We start from the raw sequence: 27,426 nt of genomic DNA on the forward strand, positions 1-27,426 counted from the left end.
GTTAAGAGTCTTTTTTGAGATGGATAATCCAGCTAGTTCAAAGAAAAYCAACCGAACAAAAACCCAAATCACCACCATCAAAATAATAGATAAAAGGGACAGGCAGGATTGGAAGGAGGGTAAAAATGCTTTAAAAAAGTTGTGCTGTTTTTGGCTCGGGCCAGTAGGATCTAGCAGTTTGCATAGAAAGTAGTTTATTGTCAGTGAGAGCCAAGGATACCTGCCAGCACTGTGAAGTCATTAACAGAAACGTATTATGTTTCTGAAATGCCGTAACGACAGAGCTGTTCCTTTTGGCTGCTTGGCTGGACCCATCTCTGGTCTGTCAGCTCTTTGCCGCTTGGGCTTGTTGCTTGTGAACACCTTTCATCTTGGTTAGGTTTCAGCACTTCAGTGTCATTAGGCCAAATCCTCTGCTGCTGTGAATCAGTGTGTGCATCAAAGTTCAAGGAGTTATCCTGACTTATTGCAGCTGAGTGTTTGGCTTGCCTTTTTTTTTTTTTTTTTTTAAATCTTCCCCTATTAATCCAGAGCTGTCCATTGACTCAACCCCAGTTTGAATGAGCCTAAGTCCTGTGATGTACTTGTGTTGACTTAACTCCATACCCCACTGTGATGCTGGAGAGCTTTCTGCAACCCTTCCTCAGCAAATCTCTAGACCCCAATTTATCTCCTCAACCTCCTCTTTTCTTTCTCCCCCCCCACCCCCACTGCAGTTGTAGGATGACAGGCAATTTTGGAAGCTCAGATGGTTTAAATGCTAGGTTGCAAGGAGTGCCTGTTGGGTGCTTTTTTTTTAAAAAAAAAAAAAAAAAAAGCTTTTTTTTCTCTTTAAAACAGCAGCTTGGAAAGAAGGATGCTAGTTCCTCTCTTCCTCAGGTGTTGGCGTGCACTTAGAGGAGAGACTGTATGTATTATATTAAACACCTGTCCTCATAACTGTGAGCTCAGATTATTTGCTAAATGTACCTTAGGACACTGCAGTACTTTGAGCAGGTGCACCTGCATGCAGCGCCTAACCCAGTGAGGTCTCCTTCCCAGCTGGAGCTGCTCAGTGTTACCATACCAGAAGTAATTATAGTTACAGTAGTAATGAAGGGAGCAACTGCATTGATTTTTCACCCTGATAGAAAGGTAAGAAAGGATTTTCCTCATCTGCCTAGGAGTGTTATAGACACCTGTGTGAAAATAAGGCTTTCTTGGGGAGCTATGTGGATGAATGCAAGACCAGTAAGTCTTTACATCCTTGTCAAGTCATGATGCCCCCCCACCCACCCAAACTGCATCACTTGCCTGCCTCCCACTTTCCAGAGATGTATGTGGGTGTTCTTGCTTCATTTAGTTTTTCACGTGTGTTGGCTAGCCATGTGAAGGCAGCCCCATGCCATCCATGCTGCAGGTTGGCAAGTGGCCTTTGAACTCCACCCTGGCTTGCTTGGCCTCATTGGAACCAGAACGTCACCACCAAGATCCCGCTGGTTTACTGAGGTTCCCATGGGTTAATGCTGAAAAACCCACACTTCCTTGAGATCACTGTGTATTGTATAACATTACAAAATAGTATTCTTCAGGCAGGYTAGCACAGGTTAGGATGTGTTTAGTCATGTTCCTACAGTACTTCAAGTTATAAACTTCAACCAGAGCCATCTGGAGTAGGATGAGGAATTGTGAGTTCCCACATGAAGATATGAGTCACATGCTGACGGTTCTTAGAGGTTTTGAGCAATCTGATCAGCTCTTCTTTCCACTCTCTTTCATTTTTTTGATCATATGCAGTACAGATCAGCACTCTCTCTCCAGAGCCTGTTCTCACCAGCCTGCCACCCCAGCTCAGCAGCCACAAGAGTTCCCAGCAAGCAAGCACTAAATAAGCTTGCTGCGTTATTTAAAGAGACAAGGCCGGTGGAAATGCACCATCTGCACTGTCTTATTTATATTATGAAATGCAGTAGAGGCACAAAAGCAGCAAAAATTACTTGTAAGCTCATTGTCTATGGAAATATCTGTGGGAGTAAGCAGAAATAAAGCTCTCTAGAACCTGGATTCTGAGCCTGTAAWTTAAAACTGGTGCTGGATAATGGGAGTTGTGGAAAATATGTTGTGGCAACATTTAGGGTTTTTTAAAAAAAATAATACTCCCACTTTAGAATATGCTATGGAGCAGAACTTTGGAAAAAATATTTATTGTAGCAATGTTTTTAAAGATTTGCAGCATTATTTTAATACAAAGCCAGCAGCATTAATAAGAAAAATGCTACCTATAAAATGTATACTGGCCTAAATAAGATGACAGTGTAGCAAATGTAAAATGTCTAGTAGTTTTTTTAACTCAACTGAGAAATTGAAACAAGTTGCTCTGATATTTTTCTCATTAAAAATCATCAAGCAGACATACCAATTCTGAATAACTGCATTTTCAGAAAGATTTTTTTTTATTTGTTTGTTTAAACCTTTGCTACTCATCCTTGTAAAGAAGAGTTTTGCTCATCCCTGCTGTTTTCACAGCCCTTCCATGGAGTATCAGATTTTGGTTCTATCTTTGCTGGCTGTTATTTACTGGATATTTAAATTAATCAGTTGGGTTCTTTATTAGTGAAATAAGGACTTAGGCTTTGATGTGAAGCTTCAAGCCAGCATAAGTTTTGCCTTGGGACAGCTGGATGAAGGATTTTGAGATTTGGTCTGAAATGGGAAGCCTGAAGCACGTGTAGTCAAAGATTTGCTCTCCCAGAATATTTGTGATTGTTGCATCTACATTTGTGCAATGAGATGAGATTGTATAATATTTTCTGATACTTCATAGATCAGAATATAAGTATTTTTTTTCCCTCTGAGGTGGTCGAGCCCCTTCGGCAGCAGCCACGGGTGTTGTTACATCTTGATGCCCTGGGCTGGCCAACTGGGTCCGGAGTTGGTGGCTCGCTGCTCGTGCAGCCCTCACCACCATGGGATACTGCAACCGAGGTGATGTCTCTGATGCCAGCTGCCCTAGCACCCTGCTTTGTTGCTGGGTTTGGATGTTATTTTTTTTTTGTTTTAGTTTCTTTTCTGAGGAAGAGAGGTTGGTTGCGTTGTGCCAGCACCTAACACGGGGTGGGATGCTGCTGGATTGAAGTGGTGGAACCTCATACCCCATGTTCAAGGGGATGGCTGCTATATAGGCACCTATGCCCAAAGGATTAAACCATGGCTAACAGTTCCTGTTTCACTGAATCTGCCAAAACAGGAATCCAAGTTTCTGAGCTGTTTTTTACAAAGGCCGGTAAGAGAGCAGTCAGTGCCCACAGGGCAGGCGTCAAGCTGCTTCCCGCTGTGATTTGGGGAGACCTGTATCAGCAAGTGGGGAAATGTGCACCTCCAGGTTTGGGCCTTCACAGCAAGAGCTGGCGTTTTAATTGCTATAAAATGTCCATGTTTGTGAGGTTAAAATCTTGATGTGTCCCTGTTTTCCCAGGAAAATCCTTAGAAGACCCGGCCTTTGAAGAAAGCGTTTTGTTCAGTCTTTAATTTCCTATTGCTCTGTTGAGCCAGATGTGGTTTAGAGTGGAGACACCTAAAGCAGGATTTGGTCAGCGGGTTGTGAGTTCTACTGTAGGATGGCTTCCCTTGCTTAAAGCTGGAACTATAGGAGAAGAGCTTTAAATAGTATAAATCAAAATCACCTCATCAGCTTCAGCTGCAGACAGATTCTGCTGTTTATGCTCATTTGTGTGAATGCCAAATGTGACTCTGTTACAAACACTTTTATTGCCAAATTAAGCTTTCCTCTGTTACAAAATCATCTTGAACATCTATTTTGTTTTGTTTCATCCCTCATTTGGAAATGTTTGCGGTCTGAGGCAGAAGGCTATTTCATGTTGGGAGGAAACAGGAGAGTTTTCTGCAGGAACTTGGGGGAAGCAGTAGTCCTAGAAAGAGCTCCTGGGTTTTCCCTGGTGCCTTGCCTCCATATAACAGAGCACAACCAAGCATTAACTGCTTAGAGAAGAGCCTCTGCTTTGTAAACAACTTGTATATGGAACTGAGACTGCTTAGCTCAGATTACCAAAGTATGTTTATTATTAAGGAGGATGTTTGATACTGCACTATTGCATGGGCTCCTTTTGAGAAACTGTCCACTTCAATTCGTGGTGTTTGTATGTGTTTAACTTTAGGCTTAAGCTCTTACCCTAGCTTGCAGACAAAACAAATAGCAAACAAGCATTCTCTAAAGTGGGGAATAATGCATAGCACCTGAAGCTTAAAATGATGATATTTAATTTAACAAGTTAAGCACTTCTTGCTTAGAAAGCAGAGCGCTTAACTGCCTGTGCAGTTGTGGTTCTCCCCCCAGAAATGCACTTGCAGTGGCTCCTGCCTGCCTTAGTGGCGTTGGTCCGTGGCGTCGCTTCTTGGCCTTAGACGTAAACTTCCAGGCATAGCAATGCCTCGCTGCTGGTAGCATGACCTGGAAGCTGACCTTGAGCTGTGTGAGATGTAAAAGTTTGGGCAAGATGGAAGTCTCCGGTTGCCACGCCCATCTCAAGCAGATGAGTTGGAAAAACCTAATGAAAGGGTTAGGACCTGCAGTAAAACTTCTCCTTTACCCTTAAGAATCCTCTGAGTTGCTGTCCCGAGATTTTATTCTCTCTTCTGCTGCTCTTTGCTTGTACTCTACCTCAACAGTCTTTCATGCTGAGCACACCTGGGAATATTTCAGCTTTCAAGCTGGCTGATACTTCAAATACGGTGTTCAGGCTCCTGCCACAGCAGTGATCCTTAGTCCGTTTGAAGAATCACATCTGTAATGGCTTTCTGACAGACAAAATAGCATGTTCTTCCCAGTGGGCAGGACAGTCAGGCTTTGCAGCAACCTGAAGGCATACAGGGGAAAGGCAATGGGTATTACTAGCGATATGCATTTGAGGAGTAACTTGAGTAGCAAAGTCCTTGTGAGAGAGGCTGTGTTTTGCTTGGCAGGAGTAAGATGGACGGGTGGGTGGAAATCTTGCACAAATATTTGTTATCAGATAGACTCAAGGTCTCTTGCAAAAATAGTGGATTTTTATGTGTGCACGCCTCCTTGAAGTGGATACTTGAGCTTCTTTTTTAAAAAAAAAGTTTTTTTTTTTCCTCCCTTGAGAGTTTAAAACTATGTTGGACGCATGGAGCTGACAAATGAACACGTGCTTTCAGTTCATTAGACTGATACGACATGGCCAAGGCTGACCAACCCTGTGCCAAGAATGTCATGGAAAACAGCCAGCTGTTTTTGTTGACATTGCTAAAATAGAATTTCACTTAGCGGCATCAACTCAAAGCCAAGAGAGGGAGTGAAGCAAGGAAAGAGTCACTGCGGACTAATAAGAGGCAAAGGAAATAAGCATATATTTTATAGGGTTGCTTGCCACATGTTCATTATCTGAAACCATCCTGTGTCTTGCAAGCATCACTGCAAGATGTAGTGGAAATGTTGAGCAGGAAGCAAACCATGAGTTTGATTCCTGAAATTGCTTTAGAAAGATTTTGGTTTGATGTGCAGAGCTTGCTGGAGGATTTGGGTATAACACATCTTCAAATTTATTGCATTAAAATTAATTTTGGTAGCCAGTGGGTCAAATTTTTGGAATGTTTCTTGCCCAGCTATCAATGTCTACATTCACTTCTCAATACAATATTTCAATTCTTCGTGATTTTTTTTTCTCTGTAGCAAAATCCTACCTATATCCTTTCCTAGAGTTGAAAATGTCTATCCAATCTTCTTTTGCTACTTTTGCTACTTCCTTGCTTTCCAGGTGGAAAGTTTTGTTCCACTGGGTTAATGGCTTAGGAATAGGGGTTTTCTGTAGTATTCTTGGAGCAGTTGTGTGTGGCACTGCAATTTGTTTGGTAGAGCAGTACAATGGTTTTGCAATCAGCTCTGGCTCTTGCTAGCAACAGAAATGGCAAGTAAAAGCAAAACAGCTGATGCCTGAAAAACATAAAATCAGTAAAAGCACACATTTAATATTAGAAGAGTTTTACATTCAAGGGCACGATAAAGAGTAAGCTCACTCCCCCACCCCACCCTGGTTTAAAATGATTAACACCAGCTGTGGTGAGATATATCCTTTCTTAGGGGGTTACATGAAGTACATCTCCCTAATGTTTATAGACATTTGCTGACTTGAAGTAGGGAAGGCTAATTAAGTGACTTGGAGTCATGCTCTGGCCAGTATCCTGTGATCTCTGTCTTCAGAGATGTTGTGCTGGATGGTAATAATGCTAGAGTAGGGTTTAAGAACCATTGTGAGCATGAATACATCTTTATGCTCTGTGACCAGGCTCTCTGAGCAGGACCTGAAGGAAGATATATATTTTCACAGAATCATAGAATCGGAAGGTTGGAAAGGACCTCTGGAGATCATCTAGTCCAACCCCCTGCTCAAGCAGGGTCACCTAGAGCATGTTAGACAGGGTTGTGTCCATGCGGGCTTTGAATATCTCCAGAGAAGGAGACTCCACAACCTCTCTGGGCAACCTGTTCCAGTGCTTTGTCACTCTCACAGTGTGAAGATATGAAGTATGAAATGTTCTAGGTTATGAACATAAGATGAACCCTTTATGTTCATAACCCTGAATGTTTCACACTTCAAAGTGACTATATAGTGCATCAATAAGCTGGTCTCAGCCCCCTGGGGAGTAGCTTCAAAAGCCTTTCCAGCAATGTCATTAAACAATGCATTTGGTACAAGATGTTGTAGTAGATGCCTGTGGAGCAATTTGGTGAAAATAACTGTTCAAATTTATGAAAACTTAATTTGGAAAAGGTGATTGCTCCTACATCTAAGTCGTCTTTCTGATGCACTCTCCATACTTCTGTCTGTTGATATGATGTGAGTCACTGAGTTCTGCCATTGTAGTCGTGGAAAACTGTATACTTTGTTGGGGCACAGCTTTCCTAATGCATGCATAGCTCTTTATTGATTCACAGAGCTGCCTACCTAACGTCTGTGTGTCAAATCATTGCTTCATTTTTGCAAAAACAGTGAGTAGTGTTCCAATTTTAAACTGGTTGAAGCTTACAGCTTCTTGCGAAACATTAGATGCACTCCTAGTATGAACCTTTTTAAAATAAGATAGGTTACAGAGGAATATTTCTGACTCTTGATGCTGTTGGGACTAAATGAGATATGGAGCTAATGGCAGCTTACTTTTTACAGTGGGATTAGAAACACCGCCATTTCTAAAATGAAAGGGCTCTTGGTTTTCCATTGGTTTGAAATAGCTGTTTTGGCTGCCTCAGGCACTCAGGAACAGAATCACAAGTTGTCTTTCCGGTGCAATCTCATGTATGTCTACTGCTCTTCTCCTCCAGGTTATGATACCCTGAGCTATTCTGTGGAAAATAATGACAAGTGGAGTGGGAGAGGGCTACTGCAAGCAAGTGAGGAGAACACGACTGAAGTCCCAGAGGATGGGGGACAGCCGTATGTCAGAAATTGCACTGAACCAGGTAGGAATGAAAGTCACCTCTTGCTTCTCAGGCTTATAGTTGGCTTTCTTACCTCCAAATATGGGTGCTGRTATCAACTTCACTGCCAAAACCACTTCACTTACATGTTTTTACATCCATAAACGTGCTTGCTCTGTTTTCCTCATACGTGTGCATGGTATGGGTATTCTGGACTTCCTCTACAATGAGGGCTAAGAGGAGGGTTGGCTGTCAYCTAGAGCACAAGATGATGTTTAACATAGGCTAATAGCCAAATTTTAGGACTTAGATAAAAAGCTCAGCTCAGAGGTCTGAAGTGGAATGCTTTTTCATGTTTATCACAAGCATTGCATTTGGTTCTTGCTATGAAACATGTGTAATGAAGACATTTGTTAAAAAGATCATTATCTGTGACGTTAGTAGGTAGTCATATATTTAATACAAGTACTTCCACGAGCAGTGGACCAGAAAAAGCCTCTTTTTCTGTAGTTTGAAGATCCACAGCCAAGTTCCTGGGTTGATTTGCTGATGCAAAATAGGGCTCAGTTCGCAATGCAGCTTTTTCCTCAGGGAAGGATCTTTGCAGAGTCTTTCTCCTCTCTTTGACTTTGTTTTTTATGAAACCCGCAGAAACTTCATGTCATTGCAACTCTGCTATTCTGTTCGATTTGATTGAAATTGGTCACCATATTCAGAAGCCTTTGGAGGAGTTGGGCACAAGCACTTGTATTTGCCTGCTTCATACAGCCCCCTTTCTCAGGGATCTGACTACAGCCAAAATTAAGATTGATTGGGGTAGGGCAGGAGGGAGAATATTGAGCTGCAGGAAATGTGCTTTTTGAACTTGCCCTTTTAAAGTTATTTGGAGCTTTTTTTTAATTTCCCTTTATTTTTTCTGAAAGCATCCCTCTTTATTTAGAGGGGCAATTTCCTTTTCATATAATTGAAGGAACCAATTTCTTGCAACCCTGTTCCAAAAAATCTTTCCCTGGACTCTAGAAAAAAGAACAAAATGGGGATTCTTTTCAATTTTCATCCAATTGATTATGTGTTGCATTCGTTTTTACCTAAATGAAAATCATTAGGATAAATCAGTGTTAATGGGGAAGCTTCATTAGCTGCTCAGTCCTTTGTTTCTTCATTTTCATAGAAGAGCTTGGATGTCGTTTTGACAAAAAGTTCAGGGAGGGGAGGGGAATGATGTTTATTCTGTCTTCATAAGATTATGTAGGTTATGTGCCCCAAGAGAAATTCTAACAAATACAGTTCTTGCTGCATTTCTTTGCCTTTATTTTTTCTTCCGTTGTAATCCTTAATAACGCTTCTGGACAGATGGATGATATGTTCTCTTTTCAACACCAAAAATTAGTATGAATTATTATTCTTCTATTCTTTGCTTGTTTGCATTTCTTTCATACAGATGCAATCTTATAGCCTCACATCAGTATCTATAATAATTCTTTCCTCTATTTGTCTCACCACGTCAACATCTGCTATCTCACCATCCTCAGCTATTTCTACTGACATCACCAAATAAAATTGCCTGTATGAAATGTGTGGGGGTTTATTCATGGTGCGTTTTTTCCCTTTTTCAGGAGATAAAACAGCAATAATAGAGTGTATTGGATAGTGTCCAGGAGAGAGAAAGTATAAATATCTCGGAGAACTACTGTTGCTTCTGGGAATGGTCAGGAAATCACCAGAGAAACATTCTGGTAATGACAAAACTTATTAGAGGTATGGCAGAAAAGAAAGCAGAAGTAACAAAGTTTGGGCTAAGTGTGGTGGTTCAGCAGTTTCGTTAGGAGCAGTAGCAGAGTACAAATATAAGTCATTTGTGTATGTACATTTAATCACTGCCCCAATAGAGTTGCAGAAGTGCACTGATACTTTGCAGGTCGAGGCCAAAAGCCTCAGAAAGAAAGCAGAGATCCCGTCTGTGCTGTAAGCTGTCAGGTCCTGTCCAAAGTGAGCGCGTGGTGCCAAGAAAGGGGGATTTTTACCTTGTACCACATATTTTGGATCATTACTTACAATAAAGCAAGGTGAAACATCTCTGACAAAAATCCTGTTTTTAAACTAATGGTGCTTCTAGGTAAAAGCTTGATTTTTATTGATTTATTTTACTCATTTAGTGATACATAGTTGGTTGAAGGGAAAAGAGGAGAGAAGGAAGTGTATTTTGGGTTGTTTCTATTGTTCTAAATGCATCTTTATCAGTGCTCAAGCCAGTTTGGAACTACTTCAGAAAAAAAAGCAAAATTGCATTTTTGCCATTCGAAGATGCTGATTCAATCAAAGGCTTCTTTTTAAACTAGATTGGCTGACTTAATTTTTGGGGTTACTGCCAGCCTGGGCTGCCCAGGCGATGGCTCTTTGGGGAGCTGGAGCTGCCTGCCCCTCTTGTGTTTTGGGAGGGGGACTTGCACGTCTCTCCCTTCCATTCCCTTCCCTCCAAAATCTCTTCCACATTGGTAGAAAAGCTTTTTCTTCTTCTTCTTCTTCTTTAATTATTTTTTTTCCCACCCTTTCTTGGTGAGTTTACCTCCTTCAGCACAGTTTCCAGCAACAGCTTTCATGTTAAAAGTGTAGAGAGGAATAAGGTGGTTTAAATCAATGTATGACTCTGACACTAATAATCCTGTCCCTGTTAAACAAAGCTGATGGAAGACTTGATTTAACACTCCTTGAAGGCAACAAAGTCCTTCTTAGACCTGAGTTAATGCAATAGCCAAGAAGCATGAAAACTCACAGAACTTGTCTATTTTTGCCTTCTCTGAGGGCTTGTCTCTGCTGAGCTGCTTGAGGAAATTGGGGCAATTTGGCTAAAGCATAGTTCAGCCTGTGGTGGATAACCTAACTCTGGGGTATCTGCTGTTATTTGGGAGTCAACATAGCTTGATTGTCCTTCACTTTATGTACATTTGCCCATCAGGTGATTCTCCTTCCCTTTGGTGGTTGTCTGAAGCACGGTGAGGTGGGGACTGTGCTGCCTAACAAGGCAGCTCTTTTTTCTTCTTTAATTCTTCCGTGCATATTTTCAAAATTAAGCTGTACTAGCATCAATAGCGAAGCAAAAGTGAGAAAGTTTAGAAGGGCAGTTTCACCTTGTTACTTTAAAAAATAGCATTGGCTTTTGTAGTTTGTTGGCAGTAAACACATCCTTACATGCTAAAGGAAGGATCTCTTTTTTCAATTGCATGTGTATTCAGGCTCATTTGGAAAACATTATATTTTCCAACCGCTATTTTTATTTTCTAATGATTTACACAGTAGAATATCTAATAGCATTTTATTATCAGAACTACTCCAAATAGTTTTTTGCTTATTTTTCCTTTGAAACATAAATTGTAGAGGTATTAAAGGGGCGGAATTGGCAGAATCCAACCTTACCACCTTTTTTGTAGATTTTTTTTGTACTTTTTCACTCTGTGAAGCTGTTGTGATTGGAATGACAGTACAGGTTTTTTTGACCAGTTACTTTTAAAATACACTGTTCATTCCCTGTTACACAGCCCTGACTGGCAGGACCTGTGAGGAAGGCTTTTCAGCCCAATAGGGTGGCAGTTGGTAAAGCTTGCACGGTTAGTTCTGGGAGATTGCTGTTTCCATAGCAGGGAGAGCAAATAAGAGGCTGGAACATTTCCTTTCAAAATCTTTTGAACGTAGCTCATGCAGTGCCAACACGGTAACCTTTTCTGATAGCACCATGCATGCTTTGTCAGTACGTACAGAGCTGGTTAGCTGTCTTTGCACAGTACTTGGTTAGGGGCCAATTCTTTGAGTGACCGCCTCTAGAAGCTGTTGCAAGCTGGTACTTGACTATGGATGATGCGGAAAAATGTGCACTCTCCAAAAAGCAGGAAAAACAGCAAGACATGGCAGACAGGTGAGGTGAGACGGTAGCCACCAAAGAAGATCCCGATTTTGGCAACTCTGCTAGTTTATTTTGGCTGTGTGTTGCGGGAGGATCTAAGAATGACCAAGAATGCTTGAAATGCCAGTTTAAGCCTTGTTGCTGAGTCCTATTAGACAGAAGTAAGAAATTGAGTAATATTCATTGTTTGCTCAGCTCCAACACTGTTGTAATATTTGACTGGTTAAGTGCTTGCTGGAAGCAGAACAACAACAGAAAAAAAAAAACTTACTAACTTTTCTAAAGATCTTCTGGTCTCTTGTCTTCTGCTCCGTTATTTTCCAGTCCAGTCCTATAGTCATACCAGTTTAGCTCTTCCCTTTTGGCTCCCTGCTGGCTCTTTGTGGGAATATCTGACTGTGCTGTCCTGCAGCAGGTGTACTCCCGGTCTCTGCTATCGTCCTCTTGTATCTTGTCATTGTATCTACATGAAGGTGTGTGGAACGAGATCTGGCCAAAAAATTAGATGAATTTTATTCCACAAAGAAGTGCTATTGTTTAGCCAAAATAGTTGTGATTTTGGGGTTAGGTTTGACAAACAGTTTTAGCTAATAAAAAAAAGAAATGGTGAGAAAGGAGGAACATTCTTCTCACTTTGGATGAAATACCACTTTAACACCCAGTCCTGTTTAGCAATATGACTCACTTATGGGAAGCCAGTGAAAAGGCTCCAGTTGATTTAATCTCGAGCTTTCAGTCAGGTCTGTATACAGCCAAATTTTGAGCTAGAATTGCAATAGAGAAATTCTGAGGAGCTTGCTATTAACCCAAGCTTAATTTATCAGCTGTTATGAATGGAAACCAGACCTCTCTCCCAGCAGCAGCACGATCTGGACCTAACATGACCTACATTTGCCAAGGTAAAACATGAATATTTTGCAGACCAAATCCTCTCTGAAAAGGAGGCTGCCGTGAGCAGAAGTGGGTTACTTCTATTACTTGTTTCAAGAATTTCAGCTTTTAAGACCAGTTGCAACATTGCAGCAGAGATTTTTGTGCATCTGGAGTTTGTGTAAGAGATGATAGGCCAGGAAAACTGCTAGATAGGGACTTTCTAATTAACAGGAGACCACAGCAGAGGATCATGAGGATACAGCTCAGCAGAGATTTTATACTTCAAACTAATGAATAATTTGAAAAATAGGCTTTATTTTTAAAAATAAGTAGAAATTTCTACTCAGAGGATCAAAACCAACTGTGATGTGGAAAGGGGAAAAGGGTTAAGCAACAGTATAGTTTCTCCTGTGTCATACGGCTCATATGTCGGGTCATTAGCCAGGCACAAATACAGGTGGGCACCTGTGCATGATGTCTCCTGGACTCTGTGTGGCTTTAGAGGGTCACATACTTGGAAAGAAGCTGCAGTTCTAGGCTGTTTTAGCTGGAGAGCAGATACCTCTTTTACTCCTGCTTTTGAGACTTTACTTCTAGATTATTGGGTCCTGTTGCAGCAGTTCAGCTTAAAAGTTTGTTGAGAAATTGGAAAGGGTTCAAGAACAAATAAAATAATAATATAAGGGCAGGAAAAATTCATTTTATAATAACACAATTCAAACAAGGGTGGTAGATGTCTTCCAGGAAGTGCAGATGAAGCCTTCTGACCTGCAGTTCAAGGTTTTTACTTGGAACTCCTGTAGCACTGGCTGCTGAAGCCTCTGGGCTTTCTGATCTCAAGGGAGCATGAATTTAACATGTGCTCTACCTCCTATCTCCAGACCATTGGTGGTGCTCTAAGCACACGCACCAGAACAGCAGTCTGGAAGATGTCTGCCTCTTGCATCAGCCCATCTCTACAGGGTCCAAGTTTCCGGCCTCTAGTGGTACTTTCAGAGGGCTCTGGTGAGTGCACTTGGCGGCAGCGGGAGGAAGCTGACAAAGTTACTGGTCCTTACTGTCAGCTCAACCATTCTGCTGGAGGTATGGCACTCCCAAWAGACCTGGGGCTTCTGTATACCCACACTATGGCTTCCCCATTCCAGAGACCATCAACCAAGTTTAGCTTGCCAGCATAAGTAGATGTTGTCAGGGAGCAGCGAGGGCCAGCTCCTCCCTAAGGGATGGGGAGCCAGGAACTGTGTGTAGTAACAAGGCTGGCAGGGCAGGGGACTCACTAGCCCACACCCAACCCTGCTGCACCCAAGAGCAAGGCAGGACTGGAGACAGTAGTCAGGTTCAATCAAGAGTTCAAATCAACAGGCGTGTTTGTGGTGATGAGGCAGGTCCAAGGTCAAGCCAGGAGGTCAGTCCATGGGTCAGGAGCAACAGAGTCCATAGCAGACACCAGCATGGCAGAAGACTGGTGCTCCTACCATGTAGTGGGTAAGGCATGAAGGGCGAAGGCTGAGCCTGTCTGGGGATCCTGGTCTCCTGGGCAAAGGTTATGGGTGGAGACTCCAGGTGAGGCTGGTCAGGGCTGTTAAGGCCAGTAGTACCTGCTAGGCCCTGACAGATGTAAGTTGGTCTAAGAATGGATGTGACTAAATTGTGAACACACATTCCCTCTGGATGACTCTACTTTGGGCTAGTAATTTCTGGCAGAGGGCTGAGGTGGCCGTCGTTAGGTGGGAGTTTTTTGTAGCCTGAGCAAAATTTATCAAAGCCGATCTGTTTGCATCCTAATCTTAGTCACCTCGCTGACAACAGTGCTAATGTGTTGCTCCTGTAGTAGAAAAGGTGAGAAGCTTGTAGAGTGCATTTGGATGGGACATAATGTGTCTAGAAGTTTATACTGAAGGTTCCTTGATTCCTTTCTGTGACATCCGTCTGTGGACAACCAGGAAAATGAGACAAGTTCCCAGAAGCAGTCTGCCCTCTGAGAGGCTAGGGCTATCCTTCTGAAAGGAGGAGAAAGATCTGAGGGAACCAAGCAGGACCACAGCATGGAAAGATGACCAAGGTCCGGTCAGCATGTGTATTGGCCACTTTTTGTATTTGCCTTGTTGCAAAGACCTCTTGTAGATGGAGCACTTGAGGCTTGCATCAGCAGTCTGAGAGAGAAAGCAGAGAGGGTGGTCCAGAGGGTATTACCTAGAGTCAGTAGTGCTTCTGTAACACTGCAAAATGTGTGTAGCAGTGAGAACACGGTCAAACGGACAGGAGAGGACCGATGTCCTTAAACAGCAGAAGCATTCCCTGTTAAAAAAGCCTGCGCTCTAGGCTTTGCCCTACCAGGAAGCCCAGACAGAAGCAAAGCTGAGATGAACACTTGTCTGTTTTCTTACCTGTCAGAAAGAGTCTTGGATGAGCACCCCAGGCCTGCCAGCAAAGGAGTAATTGCTCATGGCAAGCTGAGGTCCCAGTGCCACCCTTGGTTACCTTTGCACTAGACTGACATATGTTTCTACTGACAAGCTGTCATCATGTTCCTCCCCCAGTGTTACCACTTCCCACGTGCTTCACTGATGCTGCCACAGTGGAAAGGCTGCAAAGAAAATAACAGTCCTGCTCAAATGTGGCATTTTAAAATCATTATTAGTAAAAGCAGGAAATACATGATTATTGCTGAAACTAAAATACTCAGTAAATTCTTTTAGACCCTCAAGCAGAGAAGTGTTTGAGTTAAACAGCCAAAGAAGTTTTTATGTAGTTATTTCTTATGTTTCCTCCTCATATTTCAAAAGCAACTTTTTTACCCTTATTTCTCCACTGAGTCATAGATTACGATAATGTGATTTGTAGTGCTTGGCTATGAAGTAGGTAACTCTTCTAGCTTGCTTGCTTATTCTTGTTACTGTTTCTTTAGAAGGCCCTTTTTGGTTTGAACTGCAAATGCTTAACCCATGAGGATGTTTAAAAAAAAAAAAAAAATCCAGGCAGCAATGTAACTGCCACCAGGATGTCTTTTTTGGTGAGCAGAGTTTGATGAACAAGCTCTGTTGGTACATTATGTGGCCTGAATGTAGAAGGAGAAGAAAACATGGTCTGTTATTGTGGCACTTTCTCCTACCGTAGGAGAGCAATCGTGCACCTGCACTTTGAGTCTCGTGCAGGTAGGCTGTTGTTAGTAGTAAGTGCTTTCCTAGTCCATGTATCATCTCTGAAATGTTTCCTACATATTAAAACAGAGCAGTCTAGACCTCTTTTTGTTTAATATGCCCTTGCATATGGATATACTTACGCATAGCCCAAGTAGAGAGTTTCCAGCCAAAACTGGAAGTCAGCAGTGACTGTCTCCGTGCTGAGGAGGAAACAGTCTCTTTGCAYACACCCTTGCAGAGACCCTGGAAAAAACGTAAAATCAGATATAGGAAAGAGATGCCGAGTATCCTCTTTTCCGCAGAATCAGTAAATCCTTTTAATGAAGCCTTCATATTTGGGTGTGAAAGGTAGTGGCAAGTCCCGCATCTCTGCAGGTAATGTGGACTTCCTTCTAGCTGCCTGGTATTCATACCTGGAATGATGCTGCTAGGCTTGGACTCTTTCCTTTCTCAGCATCCTCTTGCTTTCTGCCTTTGTAAAATGCAAGGAGTGATATCTTTTAAAGTCTGTATTCTGCTTTAATAAAGTAGCCTTCTGATTTGGAAAAGGGAAAACTTAGAGGATGAACAGCTTGTTTTAACTTGGAGTGTCCAAGTCCCTGCTTCTCACCCTTCCTCCCTGTCCTCTCCTTCACATCCCTACCAAGGAAAAAAGGAGGACAGTTTGGTAGTGCCAGTAAATATTCGCTTCCTAGTTTTGCTCTTCTCCCATATTTTTCAGCATTTTTAACAGGAACTTATACCATTATGGACAGTAGACTTTATAGACTCTGGTAGAAGTCGTATCTGTTGTAGCCACAAGAAATAACAGGAAGTCTGGGTATTTAGTTCCACACAGTGCGTACTGCTGGTGCGGTTTGTCTTTTCTAGTCAGTCTTTAACACACTTGTGTAACAAGGTTCTTGTAAGTGTTTCTTGTAGCAGGTAGATCATATAACATAACTTCATGGCTTCCTTGGTGGTCAGTAGCCTGCCTATGTCTCATCTTCTGTTGGATTTGTGCCTTCCCAGGTTTTCTCCCTGGCTGATGGGGAGTGCAGCACATGGGAAAGGTGTGCAATGATGAGTTTCCACATGGAGACCATACCGCTCTAGAAGTCCGGGGGGTTGCTCTCTTTCACAGCATCAAATGTCCACGGCCTGTCTCCCATTGCACAATGGACAGCAGGTCTGAGAACTGGTGATAGAAAATTAGCTCATGGTAGAAGTCTCTGTTTGCATGGAGAAACGTGTCCTATTTGTTTTTCGTATTTCCTCCTGTACAGTCCTAGTTTCCATGATTTGGAGACAGTCTTCTTCCTTCAAGGGTGCCTGTTTGCTGAAGTGGGTGGGTTAAGTTGCCTCTCTCTGAATCTCAGGTACTTGATGACTAAACCTGAACATTTGTAAACCTGGAAAACAGTGCACTAGCAATACTCGTTTTTGTGGAGTTGAACAAAAGCCCCTCCTACCCCCAGCAGGACAAAACATTTTTAATGCACTGCCTTGTAGTCTAATTATTCAGCAATCCTTCAAAACTAAATTAAAAAACTGCCCTGACAAAGACAGGAGAATGGAGAATTTGAACAATGGAAAATCAGTCACTCGTGTGATTGCTTACCTGCAATCCTGCCATGTTACTTTTCAGCCCCCACAAACAGCTATGCCATATTCATCTAGGAATGCCTGCTCCCATTTATTTCACTTATTTCTGTACCAGAGCTCAGACCCTTAATGGCCTTCTTAACTTTCRGGAAAGTAAATGAAGCACTGCATTATTCCTCCAGCCTACTCCACCGTCGGGCTGCTGGAGGGGTGATCCYGGCAGTGACTGCAAAATAGACTTTACCCTTTCATTAAAGGAAGAAATGCAGAAGAAATCTTAAATTATGGGAAATTTTCTTGTTAACAACCTCTCTGCTTCTCTGGAAATTTCTGAAAGATATTTTCCTTGGAAATGCTTAAATGCTGTTTAAGATCAGTGGTAAGTGCAACTAGCAGAGGAAAAATTACAGCCGCTAGGTTGATGTTGTTGAAAGCTGTTCTACCTTAGATAATGAACTCATGGAGTTAGCTACTGGAAAAATTAATGGCATCATACTAGGCCTTAGCTGCTGTGCAAGTTTGGCTATGTGGCTAAAGCAGCATTGCAAAACTGGGATGGGCCCTATCTAGCTAACCAGACGATGCTGAAAGGAAGGTAGAAAGGGGGCAGAAATAGAAAAACAGGATGGAAGGACAGATGTTAGTCAAATCTTCTGGAGCTGACTTCAGGTGATACCCTGCTTTGTTTGATTCGGTAAGGTCAGCCTTTGGGATGAGGAGGACGAAGGTCCTGCAGGGAAATAGTGGCAAATCCCAAGACAAAGCCAGAAGTGGTGAGGAAGATCAGCTGGGAGGCTGCATCTTGTGGCCACCTTTCTGCGAACTGCTGAGCCAAAAGAAAATGGCCTATAATTTCTTTCTACAGAATTATTTCCAGAAAGAAGCAGTGAGCTCCTCCCATGACAGCTTTCTAATAAAAGCTATGCTTCAATTTTTGTCCCCCATGTATGAAAGCCTTTTCTTCCTTATGCTGTTTTTAGGCCGTTGTAGGACAATTTTGTCACTCTTCCCGAAGGCTTGAACCAGTAAAAGTGATTTCAGGTTTTAAATGTTTAAAATTAAWTAAATAAATAAATAAATCCCCAACCCCCCGAGAAAAGCTAGGAAAACATTGCTGACTTCTTAAAAAATAGAAATAGCCTCATTTTCCACTGGCATCAGACCTGGGCTGTTTGTTTGTTTGTTGATTTCTTTTCAAAACTTTGGCTATTTGAGTTTATAAATGCTTTAGCTTCAGAGGAGTATTTCCTCCCTTAATTCCCTCACTTTTTGTTTAAATATTTTCATTTGGAGTATGAAAGTACTTTTTCATGGAGAGGACGTTGCATTGTATCATTTGTCATATATATATACATATATATATTCCCCCCCCCCGCCCTTGCTACTTTGCAAATGAACATTGTCATGATCATCAGTTGTCTTGCTCTGAGACGACAGTTCTGGGTTTTTATGGCTTGTAGTCTGCAGTGCTAAGATGGTAGCACCATGGTGATTCCCCAAGGAATAGGTTCAAGGGAGATGTTTCCTGTCATAGTAACGATGTAGAGCATCAGCTGTCTGGCTTTGCGAGCAGTGGGTCACAAACGATGCGGCAATGCCTTGGGAAGCGTGTCTGTCCCTCCTTTTAACGGGCAAGAGGAGAAGAGCTTCATCACTGCCAACTTTGTATCTTCAGAAAGCTGTGACAGAGGGATTAAAAACTGGGAAATAAAAACAAATGAAAAGAGGCTTGTTTCTTCTAGGGTTGCGTGCTTTTGAATGTTCAGGATAGAGTGAGGTATTTTCTCTTAAAATCTCTTTTTCTACAGTCAGAAAGGAGAGAGATGTTCTTTTTCTGTAAACAAAAACAGATTGCCATGTACTTACCTGGCTCCAAGAGCTAAGGCACAGACACTGATGCTGGCAGAGCTCCACATCCAACACCTGGATTTTTTATCTAACCATAAATTTTAAATAGGCTTTGTGTCCTTACGGTTTATACCCTCAGCACAGGAGAAAATCTGAACCACCTGCTGGGTTTGGAAGAGTTCTTCCTGGATTTGTTAAAATACTGAGAATGATCTCTTTCATATGTGTTTTCCATGGGCCTAGCATGAATGCATTAACTGCAGACTGTTACACTCTTCGTTGGAAAGCAATGGGTATGCCCCATCTGTAGTTGGTAATTTTGTTCATTTTGTTTGTTTGTTTGTTTGTTTTGCTTTGTTTTAGTTTCTGGAGCCAACCTTGSATTCAGGTGGAACAGGGTCACTCAAGACATGCCGCATACACGATCTCACTGCTGTGTGCAAGTCTCCCAGCACTTTCTTGTTTTTTGACAACAAATATCTGCACTAGCAGACATTTCTCTCTGTCAGAGAAGTGGACCTATGAAAGTTTTAAAAAGCTGCAATTACTGAAAGATAATTTGCAGATGGTGAAAAGTATTCTGTTGCTTGGTTATTCCTGCAGCCACTGTTTTGGAGGGTATTTTCCACCCATGTGGGCTTTGGTGCAGRAACAAATACAGCTTCTTAGGCTTCAGAGATTTTCCACAGGCTTTTGAATGATATCTTTGTTTTCTGTCAGTGCAGTCAGATTATTTCTTTTTGCTTGTCTCATGGTTAGCTAGAATTAAAATTAATTATTTCTTATGGGGAAAACATTTAATCTTCCCAACGGCTGCTCAGAATTCAGTTTGCCACCAAATGAGTGGACTGTCCGGGGGTGGTTTCAGGGGAAATGGATGGTGTCTGATCATTTCCCATGTCTCTGAAGAAGGATGGGGATCAAAAGTCACCTTAGTGAGCAGATTTTTTACGTTGTCATTTGAAGGCAAGAAAAGTTGCTAAGGTATGGAGAAGCTGATGCAGTGGGGATGCAGAAGAGAAGCAATTGTTTCTGAAGCAAAAGTAACAAGAGATGAAGGAAACACTGGTAGAACTAGAGAACTTGGTGTTCAGATGTTCAGATCCCTAGGTATAAGCCAGAGTGGATAGATGAGGCAAGATTCAGGGCAGTTGTGTGTTGCAGAGAGCGCCCACTGTGTGGATGGAGAGGAGATAATTCAGGCAGGAAAAAGGCTAGTTGAAATTGAGAGCTTTTCAAGAAATGTTTTAGGTGGTTGAAAGAACCTGATACTGCCCTCGAGAAGGACAACTTCTTGTAAAAGCCTGGCCTGGTTATGTCAGAGAGAGGGAGAAAATAAAATAGGCTATAATGAACGGGGATAAAAGGAAATTAGGCAATGGTTGCTATAAACTGGAAGTCATCAGGTACTGCGAATCACTAAGTGCTGCCAAGAGTTCTTAAACAGCTCATTGAGGAAAACATGTTTCCTAATGATAGCAGTTTGTAATACATTTGCATTTTGGGGTTTCTCGAGGACTGGAAGTATACTGGTATTGCACTGGAGTTAAAATAACAGCAGCAAACCAGCAAGGCTATTCAGGTTGCTCAAGACTCATTTAGTTCACATCAGTTGCAGGCAAAATCACAGAAATGATAGTATGGGATTAAAATAGGAAAGAATTAAATGAGAGGAGAGATTTAACACCAGTCAACATGACTTCAGGGTAAGATAAGCCTTTTACCAAAAACAAACCCCAAGTGAAAACACAACATCTCTTTTTAATGGACTTGCAGGTGTGTTTGATAGAGATATTAGTACACATGTAATGTGCTTAGAACTATGTAAGCCTACCAAGTTGGAGCTTAATGATGTTATGATTGAAAAAATGAATTGGACTGTACAGTGTCAATAAAGCTCATACTAAATACTTTATAGGCTACCTAACAGCTCTCAGTTGTCAATGGGAAAATCATCCAGTGGGATGATTCTAACGAGATTTCCAAAGGGATCAGGATTAGCCCTAATGTGAACTCAGTAGTTTCATCAGCACTTTGGACATGGACACAAATCACAGTGGGTAACAGGGGGAAAAAAAACCACCCTGGTGAGTAGTCAAGTGATAGTGTCAAAAAGGGAGCCATGCTGGTGCTCGGCATGGCTTCTTGAGCACGGCCCAGCACACTGCTCTGTTAGAGCCACGTACCTTGGAGGAAGGTGGGCAGAGCATGGGGGCTGTGCTTGTCCTTGGTGCAGCACTGAGCTGCTTACCAGCCTGAGGAGTGCCTGGGTGCTTGTAAATAAACACCTCATGGAGAGACACTTCCATAGACCAGTGGACCCTTTGACCTAGCAGGGAAAAGTATGCCAAGAAATGTTTTTTGACAGAGACGAAGCATTTGTCATTGGAAGAGCTGGCTAAAGAAGTGGGGAGACTCAGCATCTTTTCCCCCCTTCAAGAGAAGGGTGTCTTTCTCAATACTACTCTCTTGTCGTGTGGAAGACATCAGCCTAGAGACAGTGGTAGTTAAGTGGCATGCAAGAGCTTTGGGGAGGCTGATGCTCATGGTTTTGTGCCAGCATAGTGCACACCAATAGAGCAAGTGTTGGAGTGATGACCTTACTGCCACTAGAATGGACAGTGAAGGATTTAATGGTCCCAGCTTAACTATGGAAATAACTTACTCTGTAGGAACGGCCCTGACAGCCTGGCAGTGCCTCTTGCATCTGGGTAAGCTGTACATGCATGCACGCACAGTGCTTGTTTGCTGCAGTGTCGGAGCAATTATCTTCAAACCGGAATTTGGCAGCATAAGGCTTTTAGCTCTGGAGTTATTTTGTGACTTAGTTTTGCCACTTTATTTATAAATATGTTCAGCTGCTCTGAAGCCGAGTGAAGTGCATGGTTCTTGGTATGCTGTGCATGCACTGCAGGGTTTGCTTTGTGGGCTAGCTTTTGCGGGGCCTTGATTCGTGGGGTTGCAAGATCTTTTTGAGGGTCACAACTATTTTCCTTGGGACTTTTTCAGTTATCTGAAGGGACAACAGGCCCAAATGTCATTGAGTTATGTTGGCATGTAGGTGAGTGAGTTCCTTAGAAAATCCTCACTTTCACTCATCAAGTTGCTGATCTGCGCAGTGCTGTGCAACAACCATATTCCTTGGTGTGTTTACTGGTAGAAACCCGCGGAAGTCTGAGGCACAAATGGCTAAGTGTTTCTGCGTTTCTGCAGACAAAAGTGCTTTTGCAACTAGAGCAACATGGAAGGGGGTCAATTCATGTGGCCAAAGCAAGAGGGTTACTAGGATTTAGTTGACAAAAGAATTGAGGCATTCTGTCTAGAAGTGTCCATTGCTGTCCCCACTAGTTAGTCATTAGGGAGGGAAATAATTTGCTTCCCTGCTGTGTAAGAGATGCAGTTTGTTGAACACCAAGAAATCTACTTTCTAGAAGAACTCCGTCTCCCTTAGTCTCAGCAGCTATCCGCACCTGCAAAATCTATGCACGTTTTTTCCTTTTTCCACCGTAGTCCTTTAGCCCTTCTTTGCTTTCCTGTTCAGCCATGATAGTTCAGTCCTTTTATTATGCACTTGCAGATCAGCTGGAAGAAAGAAAAGGCAGAGCCAAACTTTCCACTTAAAATGTGGCAAACTTTAGGAAAGTGTAGTGGAGAGGGCTTCGTTCCTTATGTTGAATAAAGTACCAGAACTCTGCATGGGGAGTTCGTTCCAGCCGGAATGCCAAAAGGCTGGCAGCATCTTTGAGCCAAAAAAACAAAAACAAAACAAAACAAAGAAAACTTGAAGGCTTTTCAAGAAGGCTTTTCAAGGAAAAGCTTTATAATTAGTTATGCTTGGAGAGAAATATTTTGGCTGTAGTTTGTCTTTGATTGTTCTTTGGATTACCAAAAAAAAAAAAAAAAAAAACCACCTTCAAACCCATTAAGGGAATAAGTTAAACTTTCTAAAATGTCTATGTGTTACTTGCAGGCAGGACCTGTTGCACACTTGTTGCACAAGGATTACACATTGAAAAGGAAGCTCTGAACAGTAGTTTTTTTCAGAACACTTAAAAATACTGTACTGGCTTCCAAAATCAAGCAGTTGTTTTGAAAATAGGGATCTCTGCACACACAGTAAGCCAGTAACTTTCTTTTTGCTGAAGTTTTGCTGAGACTCACGTGTGATTCTGTTTGCAACTACTCCAAGAGCTGAAAAAAAATAATTCAGGCTCTGTGATTAAAATAAAAAGGTGGCAGTGCCAGTTCCCTATTTCTCCTCAGGGTATTCTCTTGCATTAATGAAATAAAAGAATTAGAAAGGAGAGGAATGTTTAATGACAAAAAAAAAAAAAAAAAAAAAAAAAAAAAAAACCCACAGCATCATATGCAAAATTTGCAGATGACAAACTCCAATGAGCATGTAGTGCCCCCATCACAAAGCTGCTATTTATTTTTACAGAATACATCATTGTGTATGTATCAAGCAATTGTAACTAAACAAGTGCCTGTTCTGATAGAAATGCATCTCATTAGATCCACGGGCTCTTGGCTTATTTATACTCAGCCTCCAGCCTTCTTCATCAGAACATGGCCAGGATGTGCACCGGTAATCTGCAAACGCTCACCTACTGGGACTCATTTGCTTAATTGGTGACACTTGTGATTAGCATGTTCCCATTAGTAATTATTATTTCCAGTGGAAATTACTATATTTTGATATCTATCTAGGCAATAAGGGCCTTGCAGAGTGTTTATGGAAGATTGGAATGTCATGCTGGGTGTTAGAGTGAAGAGTGCCAAAGGATAATTGACTGTTGTCACCCAAGAAGCATGTTAATAGTCTTGAGAAAGGATGACTAGAAAAAAAGCAGGAATGCTGCCRCAAGAAACAAGGATCATATCTCAACCTGTAAACCTACAGATATGAAAGACAAGGGTAGGACATCATTTGAGAGCCAGGAAGAAATTCAACAGGATTTGTAGGTTGACTCCTCCTAGTATCACATTTATAAAATCAGTGTTTGGCCTTAGGCCGCCAGTGAGCTTTACTTACAAAACCTAAAAGAGGGAATGCTATACGTGGGAATTGTCGATCAGGGAGGGATTTGGCAGTAGTAGCAGTGGGAAGCACATGAATGCAGCACCCTGTTAGGTCCTCATCCCCGATAACCTTGAAGAGAAGAAACTTCAAGAAATGGAATAAACCCAAAGGGATTTTTTTTTCTTTTTTTTAGTGACTGGCTTAGGTATATACCTGCCTGATGACAGGATTGYATACCTCTGTGGATGTCCAGAATGAACTGGTGTTTTAACAACATGCTACATGAACTCTGAAAGGCAGAGTTCTCCTTTGATGCCCTTCTAGGGCTCCAGCCTGTCTTAGTACTCCAAAATTGGGACCAGTGGATTCCAGCAAGCCAATTTCTCTGGTCTGTGTGTCAGTCTTTACTGCATGTGTTCCTCGTTCTTCCTTCTCATCCCTGTCCCTCCAAGGTAACATGCAAGCACCCGTTGCCACATAGATTTGCCAAAATCCAACTCATCTTGTATTTTGCAGTTGTATAGTTTTTTAGCTTTTGAAGTGAAGTTAGCTGATATGCTCAGCTTAAAAATATGGACCCTGTAAAATAGGGTTACAACTTCAGATGTTAAATTCTGACCCTGATATTTACCAGTTATGGTACTAAGCCTGTGTAGGTGCTTCTGCATGGGCAAGCAAAGGCATGAAGGCATCATGCTGGCAAATTGGCTTCTCTGCTCAAGAGATGTGGAGCCTAGGCGGCCTGTGCCCACAGGAGCAGCTGCTTCTCGTCTTTGTCAAGAAAGCTGTTGTGGTCACCCTTGGACTCAGGTCTCCCAAGCCTAAGAACCTGCTGCATGCCAAGACTTGAACTGAAAACCCCTGTGTGTGCATGTCCTGGTCATGGTGTGGAGTATGCCCAGAAGTCTGAAACTTACTTGGCATAGACTTGCCAAGCAGATAGAAAATAGACATGACAGGGTGCTTATCTGATGTAAAGCTGTTATCATCTTTCCTCGTCTTAACTCCTTGTTTCATTTTCTGATCTAGTCTAGATAATATATAGCATTACAAGCTATGAACTTGTGGGATTCCAGCCTTATTGTTGGGGAGGGCCACAGTAATTTTTGAAAAGAAAGGAAAAATGAAGTGGAGCACAGCTGTTTTGCAGTGGAAATCAAATATTCCCTGGAAGATCAGATGGATTGTGTTAACACATGCAACTTCATGGGCGATAAACACATTTTTTCTGTTATATCATCTCTAAAGGAGCTGCCTGCTTCATCTTCAGAAAAAAATGCAGGTAGCAAATATCAACATTCTTCAGCACAAAGAAGAGAAAAATATTTTCTAAAGTACAATATCAACCTGTTATTATAGTTATGTAGCAAGAAACCATGTTTAAAGTGACAGCAATGAAAAAATAACCCAATGTCCTTTTCTATTATTTTTTTTCCCTTTGAAGCGACTTTAAAATGTCCAGGATGATTTTTTTCCCTTTCTCTTTTAGTTCTTAGAAATCTAGAGGTGTGAGACTTGCTTCCTTTAACTTTCAGCAAGCTTAGGTTACTTCTTGGTGATTGTGTGTGGTGGAAAAGGCAGCAGAGAGAGGTTTCAAATGCAAAACAGGAATCTTTATTTTCAAATCTTTGAATTCGAAAGGTGTTAAGAAACAAAGCAGGACTTCAAACAGTTGAGTAAATATCATATCTTACCTTGCTGAACTGAGTTTTTCTTTGATGCTTGGTAAGGCCAGATTGCTATTACATAGTTCTCCAGTTATCTAAGGAGTTTTTAGTGAAGCGCGAGACATGAATTTACAAGAAGAAGATGAAAAAAGATTGTCAAGTAGCCTACCACTTTTTCTTGGGAAAAAAAAGCATACTTGGATTTTTATATGTAATGCAGGGAAAACAAGAATACTGAAGGTTTGTGGTTTGGTTATTGGAAAGAACCTTTGAGGTCCTTGTTTGATATTTTTGATTAATGCAAACCCTCCTCTCCTTTCCTATCTCTTCTTCCTTGCCCCATCTCCAGTTATTTCAGCATTAAATCTGCCTCAAGTGTTCTGCAGCTATATTGCATCATGGAGATGGCCATTTCAAAATAGATCTGTATGGAGAGCAGCAAGTATGCGTGGTGGTTGCCTACCAGAGAGGGGATTGCATTGTTAGCTTAAAAATTGGGTACTTGAAAAGTCATGGCTACTTCAACTTGAACTTTGACTAAGCAGCTTGTTCTTGAAACAACTCCTCTATGGATCAGTACCTGCAAAAAATATATTTGTAAGATCGTTCTTTCTTTTTGATTGAGAATGTGCCCTTTCATAGCAGCAAAATAATTTATGCCATACTTCTCAAGGAAACTGGAAGTTCTGAAGGAACTTGGAAATCTGAAGGTGGCCAGAACATGTCTGGTGGAGGGCTTTTGAGTTTACACAGATGAGACGCAATGACAAAGGAGGTGCAAGCTGCCAGGAGGGACTTAATGCTTGGTTGAATGGAAGGGGGCTTGTTTTTGAAACTGCTCCACAGTTATTGCAATGTTACTGCTCTTTTACTGCCCTACTTTCCTTGCAGGCTGCGCAGTGTGTTGGTTTGCTGGCACACTTTCTGTGCTCTTGGAGATAACCTTCATATCTCTCTCTTTGAGTGTCTGTAATGCCAGTTGCTTTAGCGTCAAACAAGTGGGTTTTTAAAGCTGCCTCTCAAAGTATCTAAGCCTAAGTGACCAAAGTGACTAACTTCCATTTTCAAAAGGCACGTGTACATTTAGGTAAGTGCATCATGTTTGGTCCCTCTTCCATCTTCACTTGGGCTGCCTTGGGTCTTTGGCAGGCCAGCCATCTCAGAAGGGGGATGGATCTTACAGATCTAGATGCCTACCTAGAAACATGAATGTGGGCACAGCAGCCTGGAGGTTAAACAGAGAAGTCATCATCAGTTAGGCTCAGTGAACCTTTCCTAGGTGCTTGTCATTTTGGGCATGGCTGCTTTTAACTGATACTAACTGAACAAGGTGAGATCTATTTTGCAGCTGGTATAAAGCTGCAGGATGTATAGTAGGACCATTTTATGTCAGAACTGTGGGCCAATGAGTTAAATTGCACCAGCTGTAATTTTTCTGGTCACTGGATTCTTCCCCTTTTCAGCTTGACCTTTTTTTGCAAGGTGGATAAAAGGTCTTCATAGCTATTAGTGTTTGGGTCTCCATCAAGAGAAAAAGTAATTGCTGTACTTACAGTAAACTCTGTGAACGGTAGAGTGGCATTTGTGGAGTCTGAGCTCTGTTTCCAATTAATATGAATGTTTCTAGAATTTGAGATTATGACTTCCCTGCTGTGTTCCTGTTAGGAGTTCATTGGGCAAGGGTTAAAGTCCTGATAATCAGTTTATATTCCCTATTGCACGACTYTATGCTATTTTGATTTGTATGTTTGAGGTGTAAAAAGTGAAGACTTAATTTCTTCTGGGAAACTGCCTTTTTATACGTTGAGCAAATAGTAGATAATCTGTAGGTGCACTGAACCAAACTGAGTACAGAGAAATCCTCCCAAAGCCAGGATATCACAGAGGAGAACCTCTAACTCTTGTGGGGGGGTGGGGAAATTAGGGGCTTGATCATGCAAATCTTGAGTGCCAGGACT

The 27,426-nt window shown here is 41.8% G+C and overlaps 1 protein-coding gene across 1 annotated transcript in view; it reads left to right on the top strand.

Annotated features, from left to right (window-relative positions):
- The first annotated feature begins 3,186 nt into the window (after positions 1-3,186).
- SLC24A3 (solute carrier family 24 member 3) overlaps positions 3,187-27,426 on the top strand; it is a 211,535-nt gene continuing 187,295 nt past the window's right edge. Inside the window, exons 1-2 of the mRNA XM_085313839.1 lie at positions 3,187-3,262; positions 7,337-7,474. Of these exons, the coding sequence (XP_085169965.1) occupies positions 3,187-3,262; positions 7,337-7,474 (214 nt within the window). The remainder of the gene's footprint in view (positions 3,263-7,336; positions 7,475-27,426) is intronic.

The sequence above is a fragment of the Rhea americana genome, unplaced genomic scaffold (genome assembly GCF_003343005.1).
Source record: "Rhea americana isolate MKP2758 unplaced genomic scaffold, rheAme1 scaffold_398, whole genome shotgun sequence".
In the NCBI taxonomy this organism is placed as follows: domain Eukaryota; kingdom Metazoa; phylum Chordata; class Aves; order Rheiformes; family Rheidae; genus Rhea; species Rhea americana.